The following is a 26,105-nucleotide window of genomic DNA, read 5'->3' as shown; positions in this document are numbered from 1 at the left end:
ACTTTAAACGATAAACTGAAATATAAAATTAAATTTCAAGAATTTTATGTAAATGCTACAATACATCAGCAGTTATAATTAAGTAAATTATTAGTCTATGTGTTAGGTGATCGCACTGTTGGGACTCCAAAACGATGGCCGAATGATTTTTGAACTCCCTTATGTTCCTTGTGTAAAATTTTATCAGTGACCATTCTGATTTAATTTATTCTGTGGTAGAACTATTAGTTATTAATTAATAGTTGGTCATTGCCCGTTGGTGTCCGACTGTTTGGCTTACAACTCGTTCATTCGTTTATATTTGACATTTGTATTTCATTATTTTTGTTTTATTTTAATTTGACATAATTCTAAGATGTCTAAACATTCCATTATGGTAAGATATTTTTAAAATTTAATTTTTAGTATACCTAAGTGATTGGACAGAAAATATTCTAATATCTAATATTTATGTTCCTATATTAGTTCCTAGTTCCTAAATTACACTGGTCCACAAACAAATTTCATCAGAGATGATTCAAACTGAATCAAATAGATTTTTTCATGCTGATTTCAAATATGTTTTCCATTTTCTTCTAGCACGTATAGTTTTTAAAATGAAATTGATTAAAATGTGTTTTATGAATACGTATTATACTGTGTAGTACCTATAATGTTGTATACGGATTTAGATACGTATATTGTATCGTTGTACTCGAATGTATTTTAAAATATAATCTAATCTATACTATTATCTTTATGACATTTGCTTATGATATAACTTCAGTATATAATGTACACCCATGTATTATCTAATGTTATAGTCAATTAGTGCGATATTACAAACACGTGTCGTGTGTTTTAGTAGTGGACAAACGGAGTGTATTAATTCATTACGAACCGCGTATTTATTTTAATTTTATATTAAGCGTTATTATGCCTCGTCAGTGTAAAAATCATCCAGATATTTTTTGTTATGTTTGTGGATCGTTTGCAATTAAATCACAACGGCGTAAAATTACAAATGATCTTCGGAATATTTACAAGTTATACTTTGGTTGTCCTCTTGGTGATCAAGATAAAGCATGGGCACCACATACTATATGTAGTGCTTGTTCTAATGGACTGCGTGATTGGTTGAACAAAAGAAAATCGTCTATGCCATTTGCTATACCAATGATATGGAGGGAACAAAAAAATCATCACAACGATTGCTACTTTTGTAATGTAAACGTAAATGGTTTTTCGAAAAAAAATAAACATAATATTAATTACCCTAACTTAGACTCCGCAATTAGACCAGTTATACACAGTGCCTCGTTACCTATTCCAATACCTCCAGAAGAAGGTCTTAATTTGAGTATAGAAATGGAATGTGATCAAGATAAATTTGATCATCATGAAGAATGTCCAGGAGATGCAGACTATACGCCCGATGAAGATAAATCATCTCCTCAAACATTTAGTCAAGACGAATTAAATGATTTGATTAGAGATATGAGCCTATCTAAAGAAAAATCAGAACTTTTGGCTTCTAGACTTAAACAAAAAAATTTGCTCCAGAAAAATGTTCGAGTATGTCATTACCGAAATCGAAACCGTGATTTGATTTCATATTTTAAGGTAGACGGACCTCTCTGTTATGCTCATGATATTAATGGTCTTTTTAAAGCATTATCACAAGATTATATTATATCTGATTGGCGGTTAGATATATAATATATAGATTCTTCACAACGAAGCTTGAAAGCTGTTTTATTGCATAATGGTAACCTAAAACCGTGCATTCCAATTGCACATTCGGTACATTTAAAAGAATCATACGATAATATGAAAATATTACTTGATGCTATTAAGTACAATACTTACAAATGGAAAATCTGCGGTGATCTAAAAGTTATTGGCATGCTTATGGGCATGCAAGGAGGGTTCACAAAATACTGTTGTTTTTTGTGCATGTGGGATAGTCGTGCTATAGCAGACCATTACATTAAACAAAATTGGAACCAACGATTTTTTTATGAGCCCGGTACAAATAGTGTTCAATCTATGCCTTTAGTAGATCCAAAAAATATATTTTTACCTCCACTACATATAAAACTGGGTTTAATAAAAAATTTTGTGAAAGCCATGGGTAAGACAAATTCTGAAGGATTTCAGTATCTTAAAGAAAAATTTCCAAATGTAAGTGCAGCTAAATTGAAAGAAGGTATATTCATCGGACCTCAAATTAGAGAACTTATAAAAGACAATGATTTTGTCCGTCGTCTTAATACAGCTGAGCAAGAAGCATGGCAAGCTTTTATATGGACTTGTGAAAACTTCTTGGGAAATCACAAAGCGTTTACATATAAGAATGGAATTCAAAATCTATTAAATGCATATAATAAACTAGGATGTCGAATGTCATTGAAAATTCATTTTTTACATTCACACCTCGATTTTTTTCCGGAAAACTTGGGTGCGGTAAGTGATGAACAAGGCGAACGATTTCATCAAGACATTCAGTTAATGGAAACTCGTTACCAGGGTTTTTGGAATGAAAGTATGTTAGCGGACTACTGCTGGATGCTATATCGTGACGTACCTGATAAAAAGTATAATAGAAAATCATTTTCACAACATTTTTAAATATTTAGATATGTAAACTATTTGCTTTTTTAATTTAATTATTTTACTCTGCATATTTTTTTGAATTAATTTATAGCGTAAGTAATATGTTCATGTAATTTTAATCATTGAAAAAACAAGTAAAAAAAACATTAAATATAGTAATTTTATTTCGAAGTTTATGCTTTACCTATAAAAAATAAAATAGCTATAAGTAAAAAACTAAAGGTGATAGAAAAAATCTAATTACATATTTAAAATCGGAATAAAAAATTGGTTTGGAAAAATGTATATTCAACCCTGATGATTAAAAAAAGTTTAATTTTGTAGACCAGTGTTATTATTATTATTATTATTATTTATTATTAGAGGAAAATTCTCTAACACAGAGATTCCCAAACTGTGGGTCGCGACCCAAATATGGGTCTAACACATAAGTAGACTAAAAAAATTAATTATTTTTTTTTACCTAAGTCAAAAAAATTAATGTCAACCATATTTAAAAATAAAGAGATCAATACATATAGTAATCAAAATGACAGTGATAAGATTAAATTTATATAAATTTTCTGACCCCCCCCCCATAAAAAGTTCCTACCTACGCTACTAATATAATATATTATGTTTTTAAGTACCAATCATTTTACTGTAGAAACTTATTGGTTATGTTATTAGATTTGTATCGTTGTATTTGGATTTACGATGAGATCCATTTACATATTCATAATAAACATGCTCTTTAATCAAGTTTTTCCTACGCCACTGTATTCTATTTTTAATAGGTATCTCATATTTTTAAATAATTTTACCCGTTTTTTACAAATCTATGCACATTTTTATTATTTACTTTCGTATTTTACTAATTTGGCTGTTATAAAACTAAAACCTAATTCTATTAAATTTGTTGGGAATGATTGAAAATCGTTTGTTTCCCCTTGAATGGGAGTTTTATTAAATTTTTTCTAAAACTTTTAATAAAAACAATTAAAAAATCTTAGCTTATATAAGTCGGGGACTTAGAGAAATATATATTAATAATGGAATATCCAGATTTGGGTATTATTCCGAATACAATATTCAGAATACTTTTTAAGTATTTCGAATACTTTTTAAATACTTTTTTTAAAAGTATTCAATGAAGTATTTTGAATACTTATAACGAGTATTCTGAATACTGTATTTTAAATACCGTCAAGTTGTCTTTTTTTTTAAATGATTTTATTTCTTATTCGTCGTATCTTGTATAAGCTAATATGAGGTATTTATTATTGTTGTAAACCATAAACTATAACAGTTATGTAATATAAAATTACAATAAAATAAAATATATTTAGTCTACAATTTCAAATATTTCTGTTGAGTGAATATCAATTATTTTTATATTATGAAAACTAGAAGTATTTTAAAAGTATTCGGAATACTTTTGAAGTATTCTAAATAATGTATTCGGAATACAATTTGTATAAAGTATTTGAATACATATTTGGAATATTATTTTTTTGTAAGTATTTGAGTATTTATTCTAAATACTTTTAAAAAGTATTTTACCCAAATCTGGGAATATCCCATTCATATTATTTATTCCTCACTAGTTCATAAACTACAAAATTGAACAAACATTGGAAACATTTCATATAGGCGAATTTCAAAATAATACGGACTGTAAATTTTTACTATCAAAATAATTGAAAGTAATTTTCAAAATAAATATATATTTAGATTTAACAGTTGGTTGATGTTTAAAACTTCGAAATACAAACCAATCACATTACATATGGATAGGTGCGTATTTGGAAATGAAAAAAAGGGGGAAGTGTAAAGGATAGTGAACTACTACCATGATTATTTGGGCATGACGATTTGTACAGTCTTTCTTAAGCCCAATTTTTTAAATTAATGTAGCAGTGCAGTGCGGTTATGAATTAAAAAATACCAGACTTGACCACAATGTAGATTTCACTACTTCGATAGGCCGAATTTTTTGAGAATTTGGAACTTGGCCTTTTTTCACCGTAAGGTTTTTTTTGGGGAATCAACATTATCTGTAAAAACATCATAATATTTAATTATTATTAGTATCTTGTCTAATAATGAAACATGCAGACCAAGTGTTCACTTCTAATTAAATAAAGAACTCATTAAAAACAATGAAGGATAGTAATCCTATAGTAATCAATATTTAATAGTAAAAATAACAAAATATAAACAATAAAATAAAATTGAAAAAATACTTTCAAATAAATAATAATAATAATAATCATATTTTAATGAAAGTAAATATGGTGTATATGGTCAAAACAAATGTATTATATGCATCTTACATTAAATCAAACGAAACGTTAAAATATTGTTTTCTCATCAAGTATACATTATGATATTACGTGAACCGAACCGACGTAGATTTATACGAACGGAGTCTCGACCTGTGTTTAACTATAGTGACAATTATATTACTTAATATTATTACTTCCGTTTGGCAAAAAAATAAACAAATGAACAAATAAAAAATAAAAATCCTTATAGCATAGACCCTTGGAAAATTACTCTAATATAATCACCAACAACTTGATTGAAGTGTTGTTTGAGTCGTTTGTACTACCGCCGACCGGTCATGTCTGGTCGTTTACTTTACTTCCATGCACGTGAGCCGACTTTTCCGTCAGTTTTTGAATGTTAGTCCGCCCAGAAGACTCATCATTCGAACCGTTCCTGCGTCGATTGTTCGCGGCCGAATTTACGAATTCGATCAGTTTTCCGAACACGAACTTCTGCAGCTCCCGTTCCCGTACGAAGTCCACCTCGTCGTCGTGGCCGACGGTCCGGGGCATGGCACTCGCTATTATTGCGTCCAAATTCTCCGCGAAGTAATCCAGATCCGGTACTAGGTTCGAGTCGCTCGCAGAGATCGGATTCACCGTCGTGCCGTTGGTCGGTGCGCAATCGCAATCGCCGGTGACTTGCGATCCGCCGGCAGAAGGACTCGGGCCCGAGTACCGCCAGCCCATGGCGTCGGTTTTCCGCAGTATTCCCTTGACAGGATCGTTCACGTGCTCGTTAACCTTCACGCTGAAAAGGAAATCTACGTGGTTGCAGTATGGGTTGTCTACCGAGAAGACGTCCATCAGCTGGGGAAGTTGGTCTTTCAGTCTCATCACATCCTGTGCATCGGTGCAAACGGTTATACGATTGATATTTTCCGAAAAGCGAAAATCGCACAAAAATTACTCACCTCCACGTCGGCTACTAGATCGTTTTTCCCGTATATCAACGTGATGGGCACATGGATGGATTTCAAGTTGTACGAAGGAGCCTCGGTGACATTGTAACGCTGCAGGTTCTCGGCGGCACCGTAATCGTATTGACTGAAGCTGTCTAAATAATTTTAAATCGAATACACAAATCCGTATGCAATATATTTGGGTTTTTCACATTTATTGAACGGTGGTTTCGTCACTTCATTCGGATATTTACCTTTCAATTTGAGCTGTGCGAAGTGTTCGACCACCATGGACGACGTTCCTGACGGAAAATGTCCCATGATGAGTGGAATTATTTTCTATAACAATAAACGACAACGCCACAAATTATTACCACGGCTCACTCGTTTTACCATTAGTATAAAAAGAAAATCGACAAATTCGTAAAATATTATATTTATTACAGTGTTAAAGTAACGGGGATCGCTGCCAGACACGAAAAATATCATGCTTCTTTGGCATATAAATTTCTGTGTTATTTTATTTCCGCACACCGTTGATGCGAAAAATGTTCTTAATCTGGAATGCGGCAATAACATTCCATTCGTCGTTTTTTTGAAATACTTTCTATAATAACAATAATTTAAAACAATTACTGAATACTAGTATACATTTTATTTTATTTTAATTAAGGGTCGTAGTCATACTCGGTTATTAGAGTACACATGTATCCGCATTACATGTACACGTGTATTAAATCTATTAATATCCGTGTTTTTAATACACGGGCATTTTTTACTGATACAAGTGTATTTAATACCCGTTATTCTTGTATTTAATACCCGTTACCCGTGTATTTAATACCCGTTACCCGTGTACTTAATACCAGCTTGTATGTATTTCCCGATAAGTAAATATCAGATACCCATTTAGTTATTACTTCAGGGTAATTAAAGGTATATTATAAAATTATTCAAATATTGGTATGGATTGTTTGGCTTTCACAGAAATTGACAATTTTTTTTAAACCTAAGTGGCTATTTCACTCTTATAAAAAATGATTTTAACTTGAATACTTTATTATATCTACTTATAATTACTTAATATTTTGACTTATTCTATCATAATTTACATAAAATGTTTTCTACATATGCCATCGCTCCAGCGCATACGAATTGCGTCCCTAAATGATATTTTGTCCGAGTTGCGACCGTGGTTTTATTACGACACATCCGAGTTGCGTCCGCGGTTTTGTCACGACACATTCGAGTTGCGTCCGTGGTTTTCTCGGGCCATGGGTTTTTCAGCAACTGTGAATATTGTTTAGTGATAAACTCATAAATAATCTCGATTATCATGGATATCTTATCTGTAAATACCACCTTACAATCAGAGTTGGGCAAATTTTATCTAGATAGTTAATCGAATAAAAATATATTTGAATAAAACATTATTCGAATGATTTTTTTACAATTCTTCGAATAAAAATTTATTCGACTAATTTTCAAACACAATTATTCGAATAAAAAAATTATTCGACTAATTTAGAAACAATATTATTTGAATAAAAATTTATTCGACTAATTTATAAACAATATTAGTCGAATAATAATTTATTCATATAATTGTAAAAAAAATCATTCGAAGAAAATGTTATTTAAATAATTATCTTAATAAAATTTTATTCAAATAACGCCCAACTCTGCTTACAATTTATTGTTAGAAATTAATTTTGTTCGTGTTAGCAATAGTCTTACTTTCGAAATCCAGATATTTAATATTTAATAATAGAGAAATCTCAATTATTACAATACAAAAACATAGAGAATAAAATAAACGGGTAATGTCGGGTATTTAGATACACGGATAATGTCGGGTATTTAGCTACACGGGTAATGCGGGTGAACGGGTATTTTATTTATGCGGACCTTAATCCCGTTTCAAATAAGAACACGTGTACCCGTGTAATTCATTACACATGTAATAGCGAGCACTAATTTTAATACAATTTAAAAACGTTTTTAGAGTGTATATTTCCCTACTAAAATATTAAAATTAAATTTTTTTTACATATATTGAACATTCATACATTATTTTAGATTTTATAGCAATTTTTTTGTGGTTTGATATGTCTTTTGTATGTTTCTATTTATTTATTTGTAAAATAAAGTATGATGAATAAATGTTATCTGATTCACAGTTTAAAAAAAATTATTTTTACAACAAAAGTACATCACAAAACTAAAATTCACTTAGTATTTCCTAGGATCATGTAAAACATACATATTAAACTATAAGATATATATATATATATATATATACAGTAAAACCTCGATTATCCGTGTTTGCGATTCACCGTACTCACTCTTCCGAAAATTTAAAAATAAGTATGGACTGTAGATATATGTAGTTATAATCAAACATTTTATATTACATAATACACAATATCGGCAATCGTATTAATGACATTTTTTACGATAATAATATGAAGATAAGCAATATTGTACATCGATTATTATATTTATCAAATCACCTTCAGTTTGCTTTTGTCCTTCGCTATTTTAAGCCCTAATAATTTCTTGTATACAATATAATGGATGTATGTATAACATTATTGTATGTATATTATGTATATTTCTAATTATAATTGAATCAAAATTTTTAAAATTTCGTTAATATAAAATTGTACCTACCTATGTATTTTTAATTATTATTAGTTTAAAATTTTCAAAATTTCATTATTACAAAAAGTCTCGATTAACCGTGATTTTCATTTATCCGTGTGACCCTTTCCCCATCATTACCCCGGATAATCGAGGTTCCACTGTATATATGTAACTGTATTATAAGTTTCAAACAAACATAACCACTATTAGATACAATATACTCGTATATATAATACACATGATTTAAAATCTTAAAATATTGGCTTTCTGATAGTCTTAATCGCTTAGGCCGCAAGTAACTTTATTGTTGTTACTTATTGGTGCATTACTGTGAAAGAAAAATATCATTTATAGATTATCATATTGAATATCATATATATATATATGGTAAACTAAAATATCAATATTTTATCATATATAATTAATATAATTTAATTTTTATACACATAATATGTAACTGTACAATATACACTGCGCATACGTACGTATTTATAATATTATATACTAACGTTTATCGTTTTTGCGTAAGGAGCAAGATATTTTATGGGCGATTTAATCTTAGAGAGATAAGCTACTGGTGCTAAACTTATTTGTGATCGGATCTTTGGCTGATATTCCGGTTTTTCCGAAGCCATAATGAAAAATACAGTAGTTCCCATAGAATAACCTATGTAATGAAGTTGCGAGGCATTTGTCTTTATCAAAATATAGTCGATTGAGGCTGGCAAATCGTACTTTCCGATCTCATGTAAGCTATAATCATAATTTAAAATGTAGTCAATTTATAATAATACTTTAATCGCGATAATGAATTGATTCAAAATCAGGTTAAATCCGTGATTCTTTTGATGATCAACTACTACGATCAAAATTATAATAATTAATTATAAGATTAATATACGAGTTAATATTTAATTTAATGGTATGAGGTTTGTTATTAACTCGACGTTTCAAGTGAATAAAATAAGGTTAGGACTCACAGAAAAGTGTAATATGATTGAATAAATGAATTAAGATGTAACGTGTTCAAGAATAATACAACCGATTCAAAAGCAGTAATTTCACCTAAAATTCCAAAAAGCTTTTTGTTTGTACGTCATCGACACGTGCTTTCTACTGTACGTGTTACCGCGGCTGTTTGCTAACCACACGTCGTATCCATCGTCAACTAATTGCATACCTATATTAACACAAAATCACACGGATCATCATAACATGTTATACGGTTGTATTTAATGCGATTCCCAAGGTTTATCGAGTTAATGCTAACACAAAGATTTGTTTTCGAATCCACTGATAACCCATTCGGCAGAAGTCGAGAGAAAGGCGTGGTGCAAGAATACTGGATGGTTTCTGGTGGGCCCCTTGCCACTCTTGTTTTTGGGCATTCGGTGGAGCTCTAGAATGTAACCGTCCTCGGTAATAACATTGTGGACTTCGACGGCGTACCCGTTTTCCTTAATTATATCTACCTAAAGAAAAAAAAGTAACCCAAAACGAGATCATATAGTTAGCTATATTTTCACCTGTAAATGACAGGTTAGATTAGGTTACAGGCTGTAATATGGGATCACGGGAAACTTATGCGAGTATCAATAGTGTATTATAAAATATCATAATTAATTCAATCATGATGAATGTAAAAATAAATAATAAGTATTAACTGCTAATTTGAATTGATTCAACTGTAACTAATTCAATACAAATTTCAAACGGTTATAAAAAAAATATTAATTAATTTTCTAAAGTTACACAATTACCCATAGTAAATAATTAACCTTGAATTTCAAGTCTTAACAAAGTGTAGTTTTAAATAGTTTGTATTGGAAAAAATATATAGGCTAAACTTGAATAATTTTGTTTACTTGCATAGTTTAGATAAATTATATCGATTTTGTTTATTTATGAGTAACATTATTTTGTACAATTGCTTCAAAAACTTTTTAAAAGTACAATCTATATTCATAATATTCTCAAAAGGTCGTAATAATTTTTTTAAAGATTTTTCACTGCTTCTAGTATAAAAATGTATCATATAATAAAATATGATAATTGTGTATTATACTCTCTTACGTTGGATGTAGTCAAAAGAAATATTCAGGAGTTAAGGTCAGATTGACATGGAGATCTAATCCATTTACATAATAGAGAGGAGTGGGAGAATTTTATATTGGCATCAAACGGCCTAAATGGTCTACAATGCTAAAAAAAAAATTTAAAAAAATACTATTTTACCACTAGAAACGTATTTGGAGTTTTGACGCCCCAAGTAAAGTTTTATTGCCACCCCTACGCACGTTTTATACGTTTTTCAAGAAAGATAATATTTATTATCTATGGATTTTACGCGGTCAACTTTTGATAATAATATTTATTCAAAATAAATATTATTATCATGGTAAAATTAAAAATCGCCATATAGTCACTATACAAAATCTTAAAATATTAAATTTTTTTGATTGACGAATGAAAATGTATGATGGATTATGGTTACAAAAAAAAAATACTGCCACCCGGGGCGATGGTACCCCCTCGCTTCCTTCTAAATACGCCTCTGCTAAAAATCACAATCAATTATATCAATTACACCGAAAATCGTAGGTAAAGAAAGAAAACTTATGGGATGGAAAAAAGGTATATATCTATTGCACCGGTATAAAAAGAGTATAATTTATAGGTACACATCTTTTGCGCCGATCGATATTCGAGTTAATACATTTTGTTATTACTTCATTGATTCATATATTGATGAAAATGCAACTTTTCCTCCGTATCTTTGGTCATCTTGTAACACATCAGCCGAGTGAACAACAAATGCCTGCGAGGCATTTCACTCAGCGTTTGGGAATTATTTTTATTCAATCCATCCAAATATTTTTGTTTTTTATGAAATTTTTAAAATAATGTAACGCAACAATCATAATACATGTTCTTTTAGTTATCACAAATAGACCAAACTCTACATTTATGTCAAAATAATAAATAGTAATATAGACATAAATCATTTTAATATTATAACTAAGAATTTTTTCAAAATTTGTAGGATTAGTGTAAATATATATATATATAATCTACTATTAGTGTAAATACCAAATATGTAGAATGAGATATGTTTAATTTTAATTTTAATTTTTGTTTTTTGCCATTATGATTTTTATTTGTACTGTATAGTTGTTATACCGGCGCAATAGATGTATACTATACAAGTAGGGTCTCGAATTCGGCGTAATTAACGAATACCGTAGCAAATATTTATTCGGAATTTCGAGCTGAGATGAGCAATATTACGATTATAAAGATATAATACTCACAGTGGACAAGCTAATGTTTTCATGCAAGATACCAGCTGTTGGCGCGGTCGTAGTATTGTTCATGGCGATCGCTGGTACCAACGAGAACAACAGTACAATGATTAAATGCTGAAAAAGCACGGCTATCAATGTGTATCGTGATACTGAATTTTCCATGTTAATCGTCATAATATTATTGTCTGCCCGAACCGAAGGTGCGAAATTTCGGAATCCAAAACGATCTTCACGATTGCCGATAAAATATATTAACACGAATACGAATAGTAAACCCACAATCGTGAACTTATCGGCAGCAAAACATTATCGTCGACCACCGTACCAAGTGATAAACACTAAATAACGACAACCCACGTAACTATTTCAATATTCGTTCTCTTTTATTATGAACAATTATGATAGACGAGCCGTCTGAATTTTTACGCCCTGTACACCGGCACGCCATCACGCGCGTGGCGATAATATAATAAGAATTACATTATCGACCGTTGATTTTTCTCGACACGTAACGAATCATTATTTTAATTGCATCCATGAGTATTCACCTACAGAGTGTCAAGCGAGGACTCATTAATTGCGTTAACTCTTGTGTGATAAAAAAATAATCGAATTCTGTTTTTAATAAATCGTATGACCGCGTAAAAGTATTAGATTTAATAGTTTTTTAAACAAATACAATAAAATACAAATACAATACAAATAAAATTTAAAAAAAGAGCTAGTCTCGGGATATAAAACCAAGAAGCCGGGTGAGATATAGTGACGAGTGAAAATGATTTATTTGAATTATGGTTCTTAAAAATTTGAATTCAATTTAACATTGCAGTTTTGAAAAACAATTCTGAACGAAGAATGAATTAGCTTTCATGTCTAAGTATAGATTGTTTAAATAATTTAAATTGTATTAATATACAATTATGAGTAAATAATGCGAGTAACTTTGATATCTAGTTAATTAAATCAAACTTTTACAAAAAAAAAAAATCATACTTAACTATAAACTTTATACTTTTACTTAATTTAATAATATCAGTAAAACTATTTATTATAATATGTATATAATACTAATATAAGTATTCAGTTTATGTTTTTAGTATCTACAGTTAATATTTTTAGACAATAGAATAACATCGGTGAAAACTATTTGCGCACATCACACCTTTTTTATAACCCATTTGCGCCCGAAATATTTTTAACAAAAATGTGTTAAACCCGTGCAACGTTGTTAAATTTTATTCTGGAATACAAGCCATACTATTTATTAATCTTATAAAGTTAAAACTTTTGTACATAGTGATGAACATAATCGAGTTACTGGCTATTGTCATATTGACTAATTTTTTTAAACCCAAAATGTTGAAAAAATTATAAAATTTGAACTATATTATTTAGACAATTATTATTTAAGTGTTATAATTTATATATATTATACTGATCTACCTAATTTAAGTATTTATCAAGATAAAAATAATCTATATTATTAATCACAATGGCAACGTTATATGCGAAATGGGCTATAAATCGGTAGGTAATACCTTATCTTTCGGTTGCATATGTCTATCCCTAGGAGCGTAAATATACTACTCTGGGGCGCAAATAGGCTACAGACAATAACATATCGTTACATTAAAATTCGATGAAATATCCAATTTTTTAAAATTTACAATAGAAAACTAATTTTGAAACCATTATGATATTTAATGTATTTTCCAGTCAAAATTGTCTAAACATTAAAAATAAAAATATAAAACAAATTATGCTTGATCTAATATACATTTCTCGGCAGGGCCGGACTGGCCCGGACCACAGGTCCGCGATCGCAGACTGGGCCCAAGACTTCATGTTCAATGTTCATATTTTAAAATTTTATATGGTATTACTATTTAATTAATTGAATTATATTTAATCATGTCTTAACATTAAAGGACTCTTTATTGCGATACAGTGGTCTGAAAAAATATTTAGACTTGTTACACGATACCTTTTTTTTCGGAAATAAATTGATTTTAATATAAATATAAAATATTGTTTATGTCATTGCAGTTAAACCACTATAGATAAAATGGTTTTGTGTTCACAAAATTAATTATATTCATAAATCATATATTATATAATTTTATTGTAAAATCGGTTTTTTCCTGTGTTGCTTTGGGGGTGAGAGATAATTATTTTCCATCTGTAAATTCGAATGGTTTTACTTGTTTAGTCGAATTTAGATCTGTATTAAGATTGTATGACTGATAACTACTAAAAACATTTTAAGTTGGAAAAAGTTTATATGATTTAATTTCAAGTGAATTTCATAAATTAACTTTAGATATTTCTAAAATTATAGATTGCTCTTTCGATGGAGCAGCTAACATGAAAGGGTCCTATAATGGTTTATAAGCACAATTAAAAAACAATAATCCATTATGTGCGTACACACATTATGTAGGGCATATACTGAATTCGGTTATGGTCATCATCTGAATATTGCGTGCATACAGAATTTCTATTTAGTTTAATACAACAATCCTCAACATTTTTATCAGCTTCTTATAAAAGAAGGAAAGTTTGATCTGATTTGACAAAAAAAAATTCAAACCAATAATGATAAATTAAGGGAATTTAATTTAATTGTTGCTACACGTTGGTGGAGCAAAGATAAAGCATTAAGCTCTATTATAATATTTAATGAGACTGACATTGAAAATTCTAGATTTTTATTATTTTTAAATTTTTTGCTGGAAATAATTTCATTTAACTCTACATTTTATATAAAAACAAAATTCACTGCTCGCACTCTACTAAAAAATTGGTCTAAATTTGATATGATTATGACTGTAGCAATTTATCTGGACATACTCAATATTAGCTCGCCCATTTCTAAATTTCTTCAATCTCCATCGTTAAACTATTTAACTGTTTTTAATATGATTAACAATTTGCATAAAGAAATTAGATCTAGAATAGATAATTCTAATAATATATTTATTAAACTTTATTCTGAAGTTAAACATCTTATTTTTTTTTTTTTTGGGGGGGGGTAACGGCCTTTAAGACCAGCCCTCCAAGTATATACTTCACCATCTATTTCTATCCTCCGCTTCTTCCCTCCATTGCAAACTATCTTCTATTCTTCTTCTAAATATTATCTATTAAAGATGTAAACATCTTATTATACAAATAAATAAAGAGTTTGAATTAAATGGTAGTAATTTCACTATAAAAATTATTTTAATAAGGGAAAATCTGTAGGAAGAGTGTTAAAAAAAAAAAATAAAAATAAAATATGCCTGGTGAAGATGTAACTGATGAACGACCAAATATTTCATTAATTGATAGGTTTAAAATTGAAACATTTAATTATATATATGTTGTTTGTACAAATAGCTTGGATAAACGATTTATAAGTAATTTAAAATTGCTCAGTGATTGTGTTTGCCTTGATCCAAAAAACTTTGATTCTATAAAAAAATGAAGTACCTGCAAATACGTTACTAGAACATTCACTTCTAACAACTATTGATCGATTTTACTTTACAGTATAACTCTATTACTAAAACTTTTAAAGATACTTTCAAATTTCTAACTGAAGACGACCAATTTCCTATTCATAAACATGAACTAGATTTAGATAAAAACGAAGCATCTTTTATTAGTTATTAAACATGTCATAAATGTTTACGGTGTGCCTTTAATGTGTTTTACATAATATAGTTCAACACTCTGGTTGTTTTAACAATATATATTATGCATATAAATTTGTATCAATGAAGGGGGGGGGGGTCGCCTAGTCCCTCCCGACCTAAGCCTTAAGGGCCTTTTGATCAGATCGCAGATTGGGCCTTTTGACATCAGTCCGACCCTGTTCCTCAAAATCTTCACTTAGAATCTTAAATAACATTGATTTATATTATTTTTATAAAAATTTGAATAAGTTTATCTTATAGGGTTTATAGGTTTGTTTTATAGATATTCTGAATATTTTAGCGATTTTGTATTTTGCTATCGGCTTAGTGGTTACCATCCAATATTTATTATGTATTCTGTAAATTAAAAAAATGAAAACATTATAAACCGTTAAATGTATGCGAAATGTTAGAAAAAAAATGGAAGTTGATTAGTTGACTACCATTAGAAGGGTTATATCAGGACTTATAGCATTTAAAACACAATAATAAGTATTTAAGTATTCACTAAAAAAACAGTAAATTATACACAAAAAAATCTAAAAATATGCATTTAACATTAATAAGTATTACATTAAAAATTAAAAAAATAACAAAAATTTTAAACTTATTTAAAAATTACATTGAAATAGGTATTTTCCCAGTTTTTTAATTTTATTCAGAATTATAAAACAACTTGGGTAAAACACGATTCCGTATGATTTTACCTGATTTTTAATTACACGATTGCGTACGAAGTTTTAAACGTTGATGCCAATTTTCATACCCATATTGGTGTATATCACATGCCTATACTAGAGAAATTAAAAAAGTTAATAAATACTATGTGTTTTATTGCTTTTATTACCTATGTTTATTGTTAATAATATCAAAAATATCAGATATAAATAAATTTCATTATTTCTGTTATATTATACGGTATTTTCCGAGTTTCAGTAAAAGTAGTAGGTTATAGAGGTCAGGAAATCCAAATTTAAGCATTTTCAAATAATTTATTAACATTAATTCCATTAAAATCTGTCGATTTTATTTATTTATTAATTATTTTTCTTTTATTTAGTTATTCTCATTTTATTTATTATTTTATTATTAATATTTATTATGAACTATTATAGAACTATTATATGTATACATGTATGTTATTATATGTATATCTATATTAATTAGATATAATAAGGTGAAATTGGTAAATTTGACAACGTTTATGCATACAATTTCGTAAGCAATCGTGTTTATTTATTTTTCTTACCCACCTTTTTGTTACCCATTAACAAACGTACGACAATCGTGTTCTACCCGACAACTTGACTAATATCGATTGTCAGCCATCAAAACTTTGTTTATCAGAAAATGCTTTAGTTTCATATAAATGTATTATATTACATCGGACGATACGGTTGATATAGGTTGATATATCATATATTCTATGAATTAAGTTATTTTTTTCAACACGAATATGATAACTAAATGCGAGTTGAATATTGAAAATAGGTAGGTATATATTTAATATTTAAATTTTTTTTATCGTTTGAAATGTGTATACTTTTTAATTTTGAAATTTAAATAATTTGTCAAAATATGCAAAATAAGTACAAAAACGTACAAATAAGCACATTTCTATAAAATAGGGAGTAATGCTTACGAAATAACATAAGATAAAAACTCATTTAAATAGATTAAAAGGATGTTTAAGAAAATTGAAAAAGTTTTATAGTTGCAGAAAAAAGTTTAAACAAGATTCTCACTTAATTTTATTTAAACCTTTTGTAAGTATGTAAAATATTTTAATGAATTTCTATGACTTACTTCGAAGAAAAACTGTGAGAAACGTTATTCAACTAATAAAAGTACTTCATAATAAGTATATGAATATTTGATTGTTTTCATTTTTTCACATAGTATGTTCATATAGTATTATGTTCATACCAATTTTAATGAACTCCATAAAGACAAAACAGTGATGTTAATAATTTTTAATATTTTCTGGTAAACAATGTCTTTGTTAGTGTTTAATTTTAGTGTTAAATCTTAATCCAAAAGAAAAATAAATTTATTTCACATACTATAAATGTTGTGGCTATACGCATTTTATACGTTGTTACAACACTTGTCCTACAATTGTACAAAAATAAAAAAAAAATAAATCTGTGTATAAATATTAATAATTCGAGAGTATAAAATATTGCATTCCATCAAATTCGATTTTCGTTTCGATGTCGATCATGGACTTCCACGACAAAACCGCAAACGCTATGTTTAACCCTTCTTCATGAACCAAAATGCCCGGTTCAGTCTAGTCAACGTAGTGTTCAGAGTATTGCCTACAACCTGGTCAGCTTTTCTCAGACCGAAGTTGACGTAGTGTTCGGCCTTAGAGATGCCGTCAACCACGGACTGTTCGGCCTTAATGATGCCACCGACGACGGACTTCTCAGCCTTCATCACCCCGTCCACGATCTTCTTTTCCGTCATGACGATACCGTTGGCCACGGATTTGCCAGCGATCGCAATCTTGCCGTTAACCAGCGTAGCCGTTTGGCTCACGTGCTTTTCCATCGTCTTTCGTGCGTCCGAAACGCCGATGGCCATGCTGCCCGTCCAGTCTTCGATTTCGTAGGCCACGCCGTCCCGCAGTTGGCCGTACTTCTTTTCGGCCACCTTCAGTGACCTGATCACGTTGCCAAACAGGATCTTTTGCTGTTCGCTCACGCGATCGAAGTCCGCCGTGTCGTTATCGTTCACGGTCTGCGGCATTGTGCTCGCGATTATCGAATCCAGGTTCTTCAGGAAGTAGTCCATGGCCAATGCGAAGTCCAGTTCGTTGTACCGGTTCGGCAGTGGCCGTGGCACGATGTTGTACGTCCCTTTGCGGTCGCCGTCACTGATCTCATTCCCGACGATCGACGGATCCGGCCCGGAGTACCGCCAGTTCATATCGTCGGTCTTCTGCAGTATACCTCGGATCGGATCGTTCACTTGCTCTTTTACTTTTAGACTCCACAAGAAATCCACATGATTGCAATAAGGAGTTTTCACCGGGAAGGCGTCCATCAATTTGGGGAGTTGTACTTTTAGCCTCATCACGTCCTGCACAAGTTGTCAAGGGAAAAATGTTTCCGTAGTAAAATAGTTTACGAAAAAAAAAACCAGCTTACCTCCGGATCAGCTAATAAATCATTTTCACCATATATTAACGTGATTGGCACGTTTATCGACTTCAAATCATACGTGGGAGGTTCCGTAGAGTTGTAATAGCGAAGATTCAAAACGGGACCATAATCGAACTGGCCAAAAGACTCTGTAACGAAATTGAATACACATGAATGAAAAGACTAACGTGTCGTAAACACGCATTCGTTAGACATTACCTTTCAATATGAACTGTGCGAAATGAGAAGCGAGCTTAGCTGAAGTACCTGCTGGAAAATGTCCCATGATGTATGGAATTAATTTCTAACACAACAAATTAATAACGATTACAATAATCATTTAATACATTATATTAGAAGTACAGAGAATTGCCATGTTTTCCATTAAAACGAACACGGAAATGATCGAAACATGGTAGTCCCCACCGTACAGAGATGAATCAACAAAATAGTTAGATTTAATAGTTACAGAATCGAAGTCATAAGGGTCGCTGCCACACACAGAAAATATAATGCACTTTTCGCATATCAGTTTCTGGGTCATTTTTTCTCTACAAATAGTTGAAGCTAAAAACGTTTGTAATCTTGATTGCGGCATAATCATTCCACCCGCCATCTTTTGATACATCATCTATAAAATTAGTATAAAATATTCTTTACTAATTTACTCTAACAATATAACCTTAAAACTCATTCTTAATTAAACACTTATCAAACACCAATATATTACATTGATGATTAAAACGCATTCCATATAACGTTATTTAGCCGATTTTATACATTTAATAAACTATGTATATTTTATATATTTAAGTGTTATTTAATGCATGCTATAATCGATATAAATGAAGTTTGCACTTAATTATATATAATTTTGCAAGGCAACAAAAGCAATAATATTCATAATATATATTTTACGCTCTCTGTTGATTTCTTAAATCTTATTAATTTTTTTTTTTTATACATTATATATGCAAAAACTGCACTATAAAAATTGGTTTGTTATCAAATTTATAAAAAAGATAAAAATAAAAAACAAAATATGGATTAAAATTGTGTAGGACAGAAGTTCCCAAACTTCTTATAGTACGACCCATCTTGGAAATTATTTCAATTTTGACGACCCAAAATAATATCATTGACCTTTTTTTTTTTTCTGTTTTCATCATTTTAAATTGAAGAAAAGTTTTATATTTATAAAAAAATTTTATACTATGTAATTTAATTAGTAAGCATATAAATTTAATGTGAAGGATGTAATTGTTTCCTATTTTTTATAACTGTATTGATATCCACTTTTTTATTTTGATTGCAAAGAACTTGTTGTAAGCTCATCATCAGTTAACCCTTTCGGTACTGGCGGGACGTTTAGGTCCCGGACACTTCAAATGTCAATAGAAAATATATTATTCTATAAATTGGTATGTTATGGCCTGGTGGGACTTTTGAGTCCCGTTTAAAAATGGAAAAAAATATATACATACATGTACATCGGTATAGAATATTATTATTAGCTCAACACAGCTAGTATTTTTTCTTGAAACCTTATCTATCAAATCATGATTTTGTTTTCATTGTTATTATGACTGTTACTAAATATAACTGTTACATGTTATTCTAAATCATTGAAGTACTTCTAAATAGTGTTATCGAATATTGTTTGTGTCAATATAATATATATTTACGAAAATAATCAACATTTTTGTCACGGGACTCATATATCCCGTTAGTATTCGACAGTTGTAAAACGGCGGGTCGTGTGTTCGTAATAAAGTATAATATAATATAGTCTTACGTACGTACGTCTCGTATATTTCGTTATCAATTTTTATTGTAAATATATTTTTTTCTGGATTTTTTTTTAAAAATGAGTAAAAAAGATCAAGATATCGAAGAATGGTTATTAATGGATGTTCCGGATGATCCAGAATCTGAGGACGAATATAATTTAGATGATGGTGATACCGATGAGCAAGCCCAACAAGAGGTAATTGAACTAAGTAATTTTTTTTTGCAAAGTACATGCAAAACCGGTGAAAATGACGAGGAACCATTAATAACTGATAATTCGGATGTTATTATTTTTGATTTTCCGGAATTTGACTTTTCTCATCAAACCGAGGACGTAAGTCTAAAAACCACTAATACACCAAGCTCTTCTAGAACTTTGAGACCACGAGTATCAAATTCAAATAATTTGTCCAATACATCTATTTCTGGCCATGTAAAACCTGATAATACACAAACACCAGAACATATCGATAATAATATTATAGAACTTGCTGTTAATAATACTTTTGATAATACTCCAGATCCTGTTGTAGTTAATAGGCAGTGGCGTAAAAAAAATGAAATTACAGCTGCTTTACCAGATTTTGAAAAAAGTTTAGGTTACAACCAAGTGATGTTTGGTGACTGCAAAACGGCAACGGATATTTTTTTAAAACTAATTAATCCTATCATAGAAAATATTTTGGACCAGAGTAATTTGTACGCAACTCAAAAAAATAAAAATCTCAATCTACACGAAAATGAATTACTCTCTTTTTTTGGAATTAATTTTTGTATGGGGTATCATAAACTACCTTCATATAAACATTATTGGAAGGGGGCCAAAGATTTAAATGTGCCAGCTATTTCCGAAGTTATGACAAGAGATCGATTTGTAGAAATACTATCTAATATTCACGTCAATAATAATGAAAATATTCCTCAGAACAATAAAGACAAATTGTTCAAATTACGTCCTATGATAGATAGTTTGAACCAAATATTTTTGAAGTCTTCTTCTGGAACTCGTGAACTTAGTGTCGACGAGTCTATGATTAAATTCAAGGGTCGCAGTACGTTAAAACAATATAATCCCATGAAACCTATAAAAAGGGGGTATAAATTGTGGTGTATTGCAGACCAGAACGGATATATTATGAAATTTTCGGTGTACCAAGGAAAAAACGAAACGTTAGAAAAGCAGTTCGAGAACACTAATTTGGGAGAAAGAATTGTATTGCAGTTGACAAAACCATTTTGGAACGAATCTAGACTTGTATTTTTTGATAACTATTTTACAACTATTCCACTCCTGGAAAAGTTGAAAACGCAACACACACTAGCGTGTGGTACTATCAGACAAAATCGTAAAGGGATGCCACAAAATTTCAAAAAAGATTCTGAAATACCTCGTGGAGAATTTGACTATCGATTTTCTACTTCAGGTATTGGAATCTTCAAATGGAAAGATAACAAAGTGGTACATATTGCGTCAAACTATCACGGTAACGAAAAAATATTTGTTGATAGGACTATGAAGGACGGCTCTAGATTGAGCATATCGTGCCCAAATCCAATCAAAGACTACAACAAATATATGGGTGGAGTTGATCACGCAGACAGATTGAGAGCATTATATAACGTTGACCGTAAATCCAAAAAATGGTGGCTTAGGATTTTTTGGGGACTGTTAGACATAACTTTTGTAAATGCGTATGTCATTTATTGCGAAATGTTTGAAAAAACGGATGTATTTGATTTCCGTCGATCAGTTGCCCTTGGTCTGATGACAGCTCGAAATACACCATCAAGAAAATCTATAAGCCTGAAAAGGTCAGCTCCACAGACGCCATCAAATCGAAGAAAGAAAACTTTATCCAACTCCAAAGACGTCAGATTAGGCAACAGGTATCATAAAAATATTTCATCATTATACCATAACAAAATATTATAATACAAAGTTATTTTAATTTTATCTGCAGAGGTATTCATTGGCCAAGTTTTGGTATAAAGAGAGGTAGATGTGAACTTTGCAGTGTTCGAGGAGTAGAGTCCCGGCCACTTTCTTCGTGTAACCACTGCCGAGTATTTCTATGTTGCAATGAAAGGAAAAATTGTTTTGTAGAATACCATCAAGTTGACATCGAATAATTTTATTTTTAAATTTATTTACTAAACTTTTATTAATTTCACTACAATTTAATTTTTTTTATATAAAATAACAAAGTAAAAATTGACAAGGAGTCCGTTTATTTTTGTGTTTGCTATCTACATAAAAATAAATTATGAGAAGTAGATTTCTCGTATTTTTTAATGTAAATAATGTATTTTATTAATTTTTATTGTAATGCTTATCACCCTGACGGGACTTTGAAGTCCCGGATAAAAAAGTAAGTGAATGGCTTAAAAAAAAATTTTGAAAAAAATCAGAGATCTTATTGAAATCATATTAAAAGATTCTGCCAAAAAAAAATTTAACTTTTTTTATTATTTCTGGGGGCCGTACTCAAAGGGTTAATTTTCTTTTTTTAACTGCTGACTCAGATATTATCTCTGTTTTTTCAGTTTTTGCTGAACTTTGAGTCATAAACTCTTTATTTAACCATTTTTCCATAGTAACTGTACAAAAGCCCAAAAAAAACGAATTTATTGGTTATTTGAAAAATAGTAAGATTTAAACTGGGTGCATGTATCGTATTCAATGTACCGTTTATTACTGAAAATAATCAATTTATTTGAACGTCATACAGGTAGATACTAATTTGTTTCAAATATATTGCTATATTTTCAATAATCATTAATCCGATTGCGTTGTGTTGACACAGTCGAGCATAAGCATATAAAGAAATATTATTGTCTATTGGTCGCAGTAAATTTGTAATTGCCACAAACGCAGATAACAGTTAATAATAAAACTAACTAAATAATTATACATCAACCATAAGTAATAGAAACACATGAAAAATATAACGCGACCCACTAAAAATATAATCTCGACCCATGTTTGGGTCGCAACCCACAGTTTGGGAACCTCTGGTGTAGGGTATCATAAGCGATTTATAATGTCTATATTATGTATAAAGGATACAAATTATTTATAATTATTACTTTAAGCGACTGAAAAAAAAATATTATTTTGGTAACCAGATGAATTAACGAAAATTTATGAATCATAATGATATAATGATAATGATTCCTAATACTTATTAGAATTACTTAATATAGTTTATGTATAAATGTATTATAATTATATTTAATCTACTAAAAATACTTATTAGTGAGATAAATGAGTTCAAACTATGTGAGATAAATTAACACATTCACGGTCAGTTACTCTTTTATAGTTACTAACTGCTATGGCAGTAATTTTAGTTTATATGTAATTGGTCACTACCAGCAGAGCTGGATTAAAGGGGAGGGCAAGGGGGGCTGAATCTGCCCCCAGACGCAAAATTTTAAAGACGCAAAGTTTTAAAATAATGTAAATACCATTAAGAGTAAAAAAAATTTATAAGCGAAAAAATTTCTGAATTTTAAGATTTGCCTCAGGGCGCTAAATGTCTTAATCCGGCCCTGTATAGCAGTAATATACAAAATATGCAAAAATAGATATTCCTAATTATGCAGTAACATTCTTATTGGTATTTAAGGGAAATAAAGATATGACTGAACTGTTATGATGATACAAAAGTTTGTGAACAGATAAATATACAATTTTATTTATACATTTCCTATTGGTGTTTTAAAATAAATTTATAATGCCTAATTTGTCTATCAAAAATGAAGTCATAGAGACCGACTAATTTCACATATCTTGATCAAAGATTATTGTATTTTTATTATTAATTTGTTAAAAATTGTTAACTGCAGCACTAATAATCTCTACATTTATTATGTATATTAAATGTTAATATATTTGTTGTATTTAAATTATTAAAATTAAATATTAATATAATTAGTTTTCATTTCAGTATCATACTAACGTTTATTATTCTTGCATAAGGAGCGATGTATCTTAGTGCAGATCTTGTGTTTGATAAATAAGCCACGGGTGCTAAACTGATTTGTGATCGAATCTTGGGCTGATATTCAGGCCTTTCCGAGGCCATAATAAAAAACACACAAGTACCCATGGAATATCCTATGTAATGGAGTTGCGAGACATTGTTATTTATTAGAATATAGTCGAATGAAGCGGGCAAATCGTAGATTCCGATTTCATTTAAGCTGTAATAATAAAAGACATAAAATTAATATTTCTATTAATTAATTTTTTTTCAATATCACATTTTTAAATAATTTTTTTTTCATAATGATGTTACAAAATTAAACTTGGAATGCATATCTGAGCAGTTCCACATTATTCTAATCTATAGTTAAATCTTTTTTCTTCTTTTTTATGTCAGTTATGATTTTTATAACTAAATATAACTACTATTGGTTATATATAATTAATAGCGTTATCTGACATGAAAAATCATCTTCTGAAATATATACGTACATCTGAAAATAACCCTACATACAAACAGTTGACAGTGAACGAGTATAATGAATGAGTTTGAAAATAACTGCATAAATATTACCTAAAGTTCCAAAAATTTTTTTGTTTCCAGGTCAGTGACACGTGTTTTCGACTATAAGTGTTACCACGACAGTTCGCCAACCATACATCGTACCCATCATCGGCTAACTGCATAGCTGTAATATTATATCATGTATATATGTATATATATATATATATATATAATATCATGTTTATATATTAATATTCTAAGATAGGGCGGATTGATTGCGTGATGTTCTACACCAGAATTTCTCAATTCGGAGTACCGGTATCTGTAGGGGTAGGCAAAATAACTTAGGGGGGTGCACGAAATAATATAATATAGTAATGGGCGAAAATTTAAAACTCAATTTAATTATAATGGTTCGTTTCGGAAATATTTAAAAATAAGTACAAGATTAATTTTATATGAGCGCGGACTTAAGCTTTTATTTATTTTATATTAATCCAGATTGTAAAAAATTGATTGAATCTATACTATCTCAAGTTTCATATAAATGTATGTAATAATAAAATATAGACGTAATTTTTTTACTTAAAATTTTAATAAAAATATTATATTTTTTCTCGCATGTTATGTCGTTGTTGAACACAATATTTGAATAAAAAGAAAAAAAAAGAGAGGTCATTTAAATTTGTGATAGAGGTATATAAAGTACTGGTAAGAGGTCAACAGTTATTCGCGAATAAAAAAAGGTTGAGGAACGATGTTCTACACAATGGCAACTACATCAAAACTTACGTAGAGACATATTGGCTCCACCGAGTACCCAATCAGCTGAGCTTCCAAGAATCCCATGATGGATGAATACTGGATGGTTTCTAGTGGGCTCCTGACCGCTCTTGCTCCTGGGGATTCGGTGTAACTCCAGGATGTAACCGTCTTCTGTGGTGACATGATGAACTTCGACATCGTATCCATTATTCTGAATTATTTCCACCTGAATTCAAATTAATTTTTAAAAAACTCGGAAAAAATATAATATATCGGTAATAATTTAATAATATAAATGTAGTGCCTATTGATATTTTTATCGATAAAATATTAACTTGTTTTAGATATATTTATTAACGTAATTTTTCGCTACTCCTAACCTAAGTACATAAATTTCGCAATTATGGGACATATAAGATAATAATATTATAATAGCGCTTAGAATATTGACCTGTACATTTGAAACTTTTAGA

The 26,105-nt window shown here is 29.8% G+C and overlaps 3 protein-coding genes across 3 annotated transcripts; 1 reads left to right on the top strand and 2 right to left on the bottom strand.

Moving 5' to 3' along the window:
• Positions 1 to 4,876: 4,876 nt before the first annotated feature.
• Positions 4,877 to 12,126, bottom strand: LOC112690355 (lipase 3-like). Its single transcript, XM_025564359.1, has 9 exons — positions 11,764 to 12,126; positions 9,723 to 9,924; positions 9,518 to 9,632; positions 8,962 to 9,205; positions 7,177 to 7,196; positions 6,251 to 6,392; positions 6,061 to 6,145; positions 5,819 to 5,961; positions 4,877 to 5,747 (listed from the first exon to the last, which is right to left on the bottom strand). The coding sequence occupies exons 1-9, from the start codon at positions 11,929 to 11,931 to the stop codon at positions 5,199 to 5,201; spliced, it is 1,668 nt and encodes a 555-aa protein (XP_025420144.1). The 5' UTR covers positions 11,932 to 12,126; the 3' UTR covers positions 4,877 to 5,198.
• Positions 12,127 to 17,389: 5,263 nt separating this feature from the next.
• On the bottom strand, positions 17,390 to 25,858 carry LOC112690358 (lipase 3-like; the record flags this gene model as incomplete). The annotated part of the gene is given in 7 exon segments (XM_025564362.1): positions 17,390 to 18,521; positions 18,590 to 18,732; positions 18,803 to 18,887; positions 19,053 to 19,214; positions 24,337 to 24,580; positions 24,937 to 25,051; positions 25,660 to 25,858. Coding segments are annotated over 7 exon segments (1,779 nt in total), but the record flags the coding sequence as incomplete, so codon positions are not given.
• On the top strand, positions 20,144 to 22,538 carry LOC112690357 (piggyBac transposable element-derived protein 3-like). The gene is made up of 2 exons (XM_025564361.1): positions 20,144 to 22,261; positions 22,336 to 22,538. Exons 1-2 carry the CDS (start codon positions 20,451 to 20,453, stop codon positions 22,502 to 22,504), a joined length of 1,980 nt encoding a protein of 659 aa, XP_025420146.1. The 5' UTR covers positions 20,144 to 20,450; the 3' UTR covers positions 22,505 to 22,538.
• Positions 25,859 to 26,105: the final 247 nt, after the last annotated feature.

Source organism: Sipha flava, unplaced genomic scaffold, assembly GCF_003268045.1.
Source record: "Sipha flava isolate LNK unplaced genomic scaffold, YSA_version1 49_pilon_pilon, whole genome shotgun sequence".
NCBI lineage: Eukaryota > Metazoa > Arthropoda > Insecta > Hemiptera > Aphididae > Sipha > Sipha flava.
Note: the sequence above shows the minus strand (reverse complement) of the source record. Positions and strands in the feature narration are given on the sequence as shown.

What these genes read in the sequence shown, in the direction of transcription:
- LOC112690357 (XM_025564361.1), top strand. Translation starts at nt 20,451, where the DNA reads ATGAGTAAAAAAGATCAAGATATCGAAGAATGGTTATTAATGGATGTT. An exon ending in GACGTCAGATTAGGCAACAG is followed by an intron (nt 22,262 to 22,335) that starts GTATCATAAAAA and finishes TTTTATCTGCAG; the next exon opens with AGGTATTCATTGGCCAAGTT.
- LOC112690355 (XM_025564359.1), bottom strand. Translation starts at nt 11,931, where the DNA reads ATGACGATTAACATGGAAAATTCAGTATCACGATACACATTGATAGCC. An exon ending in AAAACATTAGCTTGTCCACT is followed by an intron (nt 9,925 to 11,763) that starts GTGAGTATTATA and finishes TTTTTTCTTTAG; the next exon opens with GTAGATATAATTAAGGAAAA. An exon ending in ATCTAGTAGCCGACGTGGAG is followed by an intron (nt 5,748 to 5,818) that starts GTGAGTAATTTT and finishes ACCGATGCACAG; the next exon opens with GATGTGATGAGACTGAAAGA.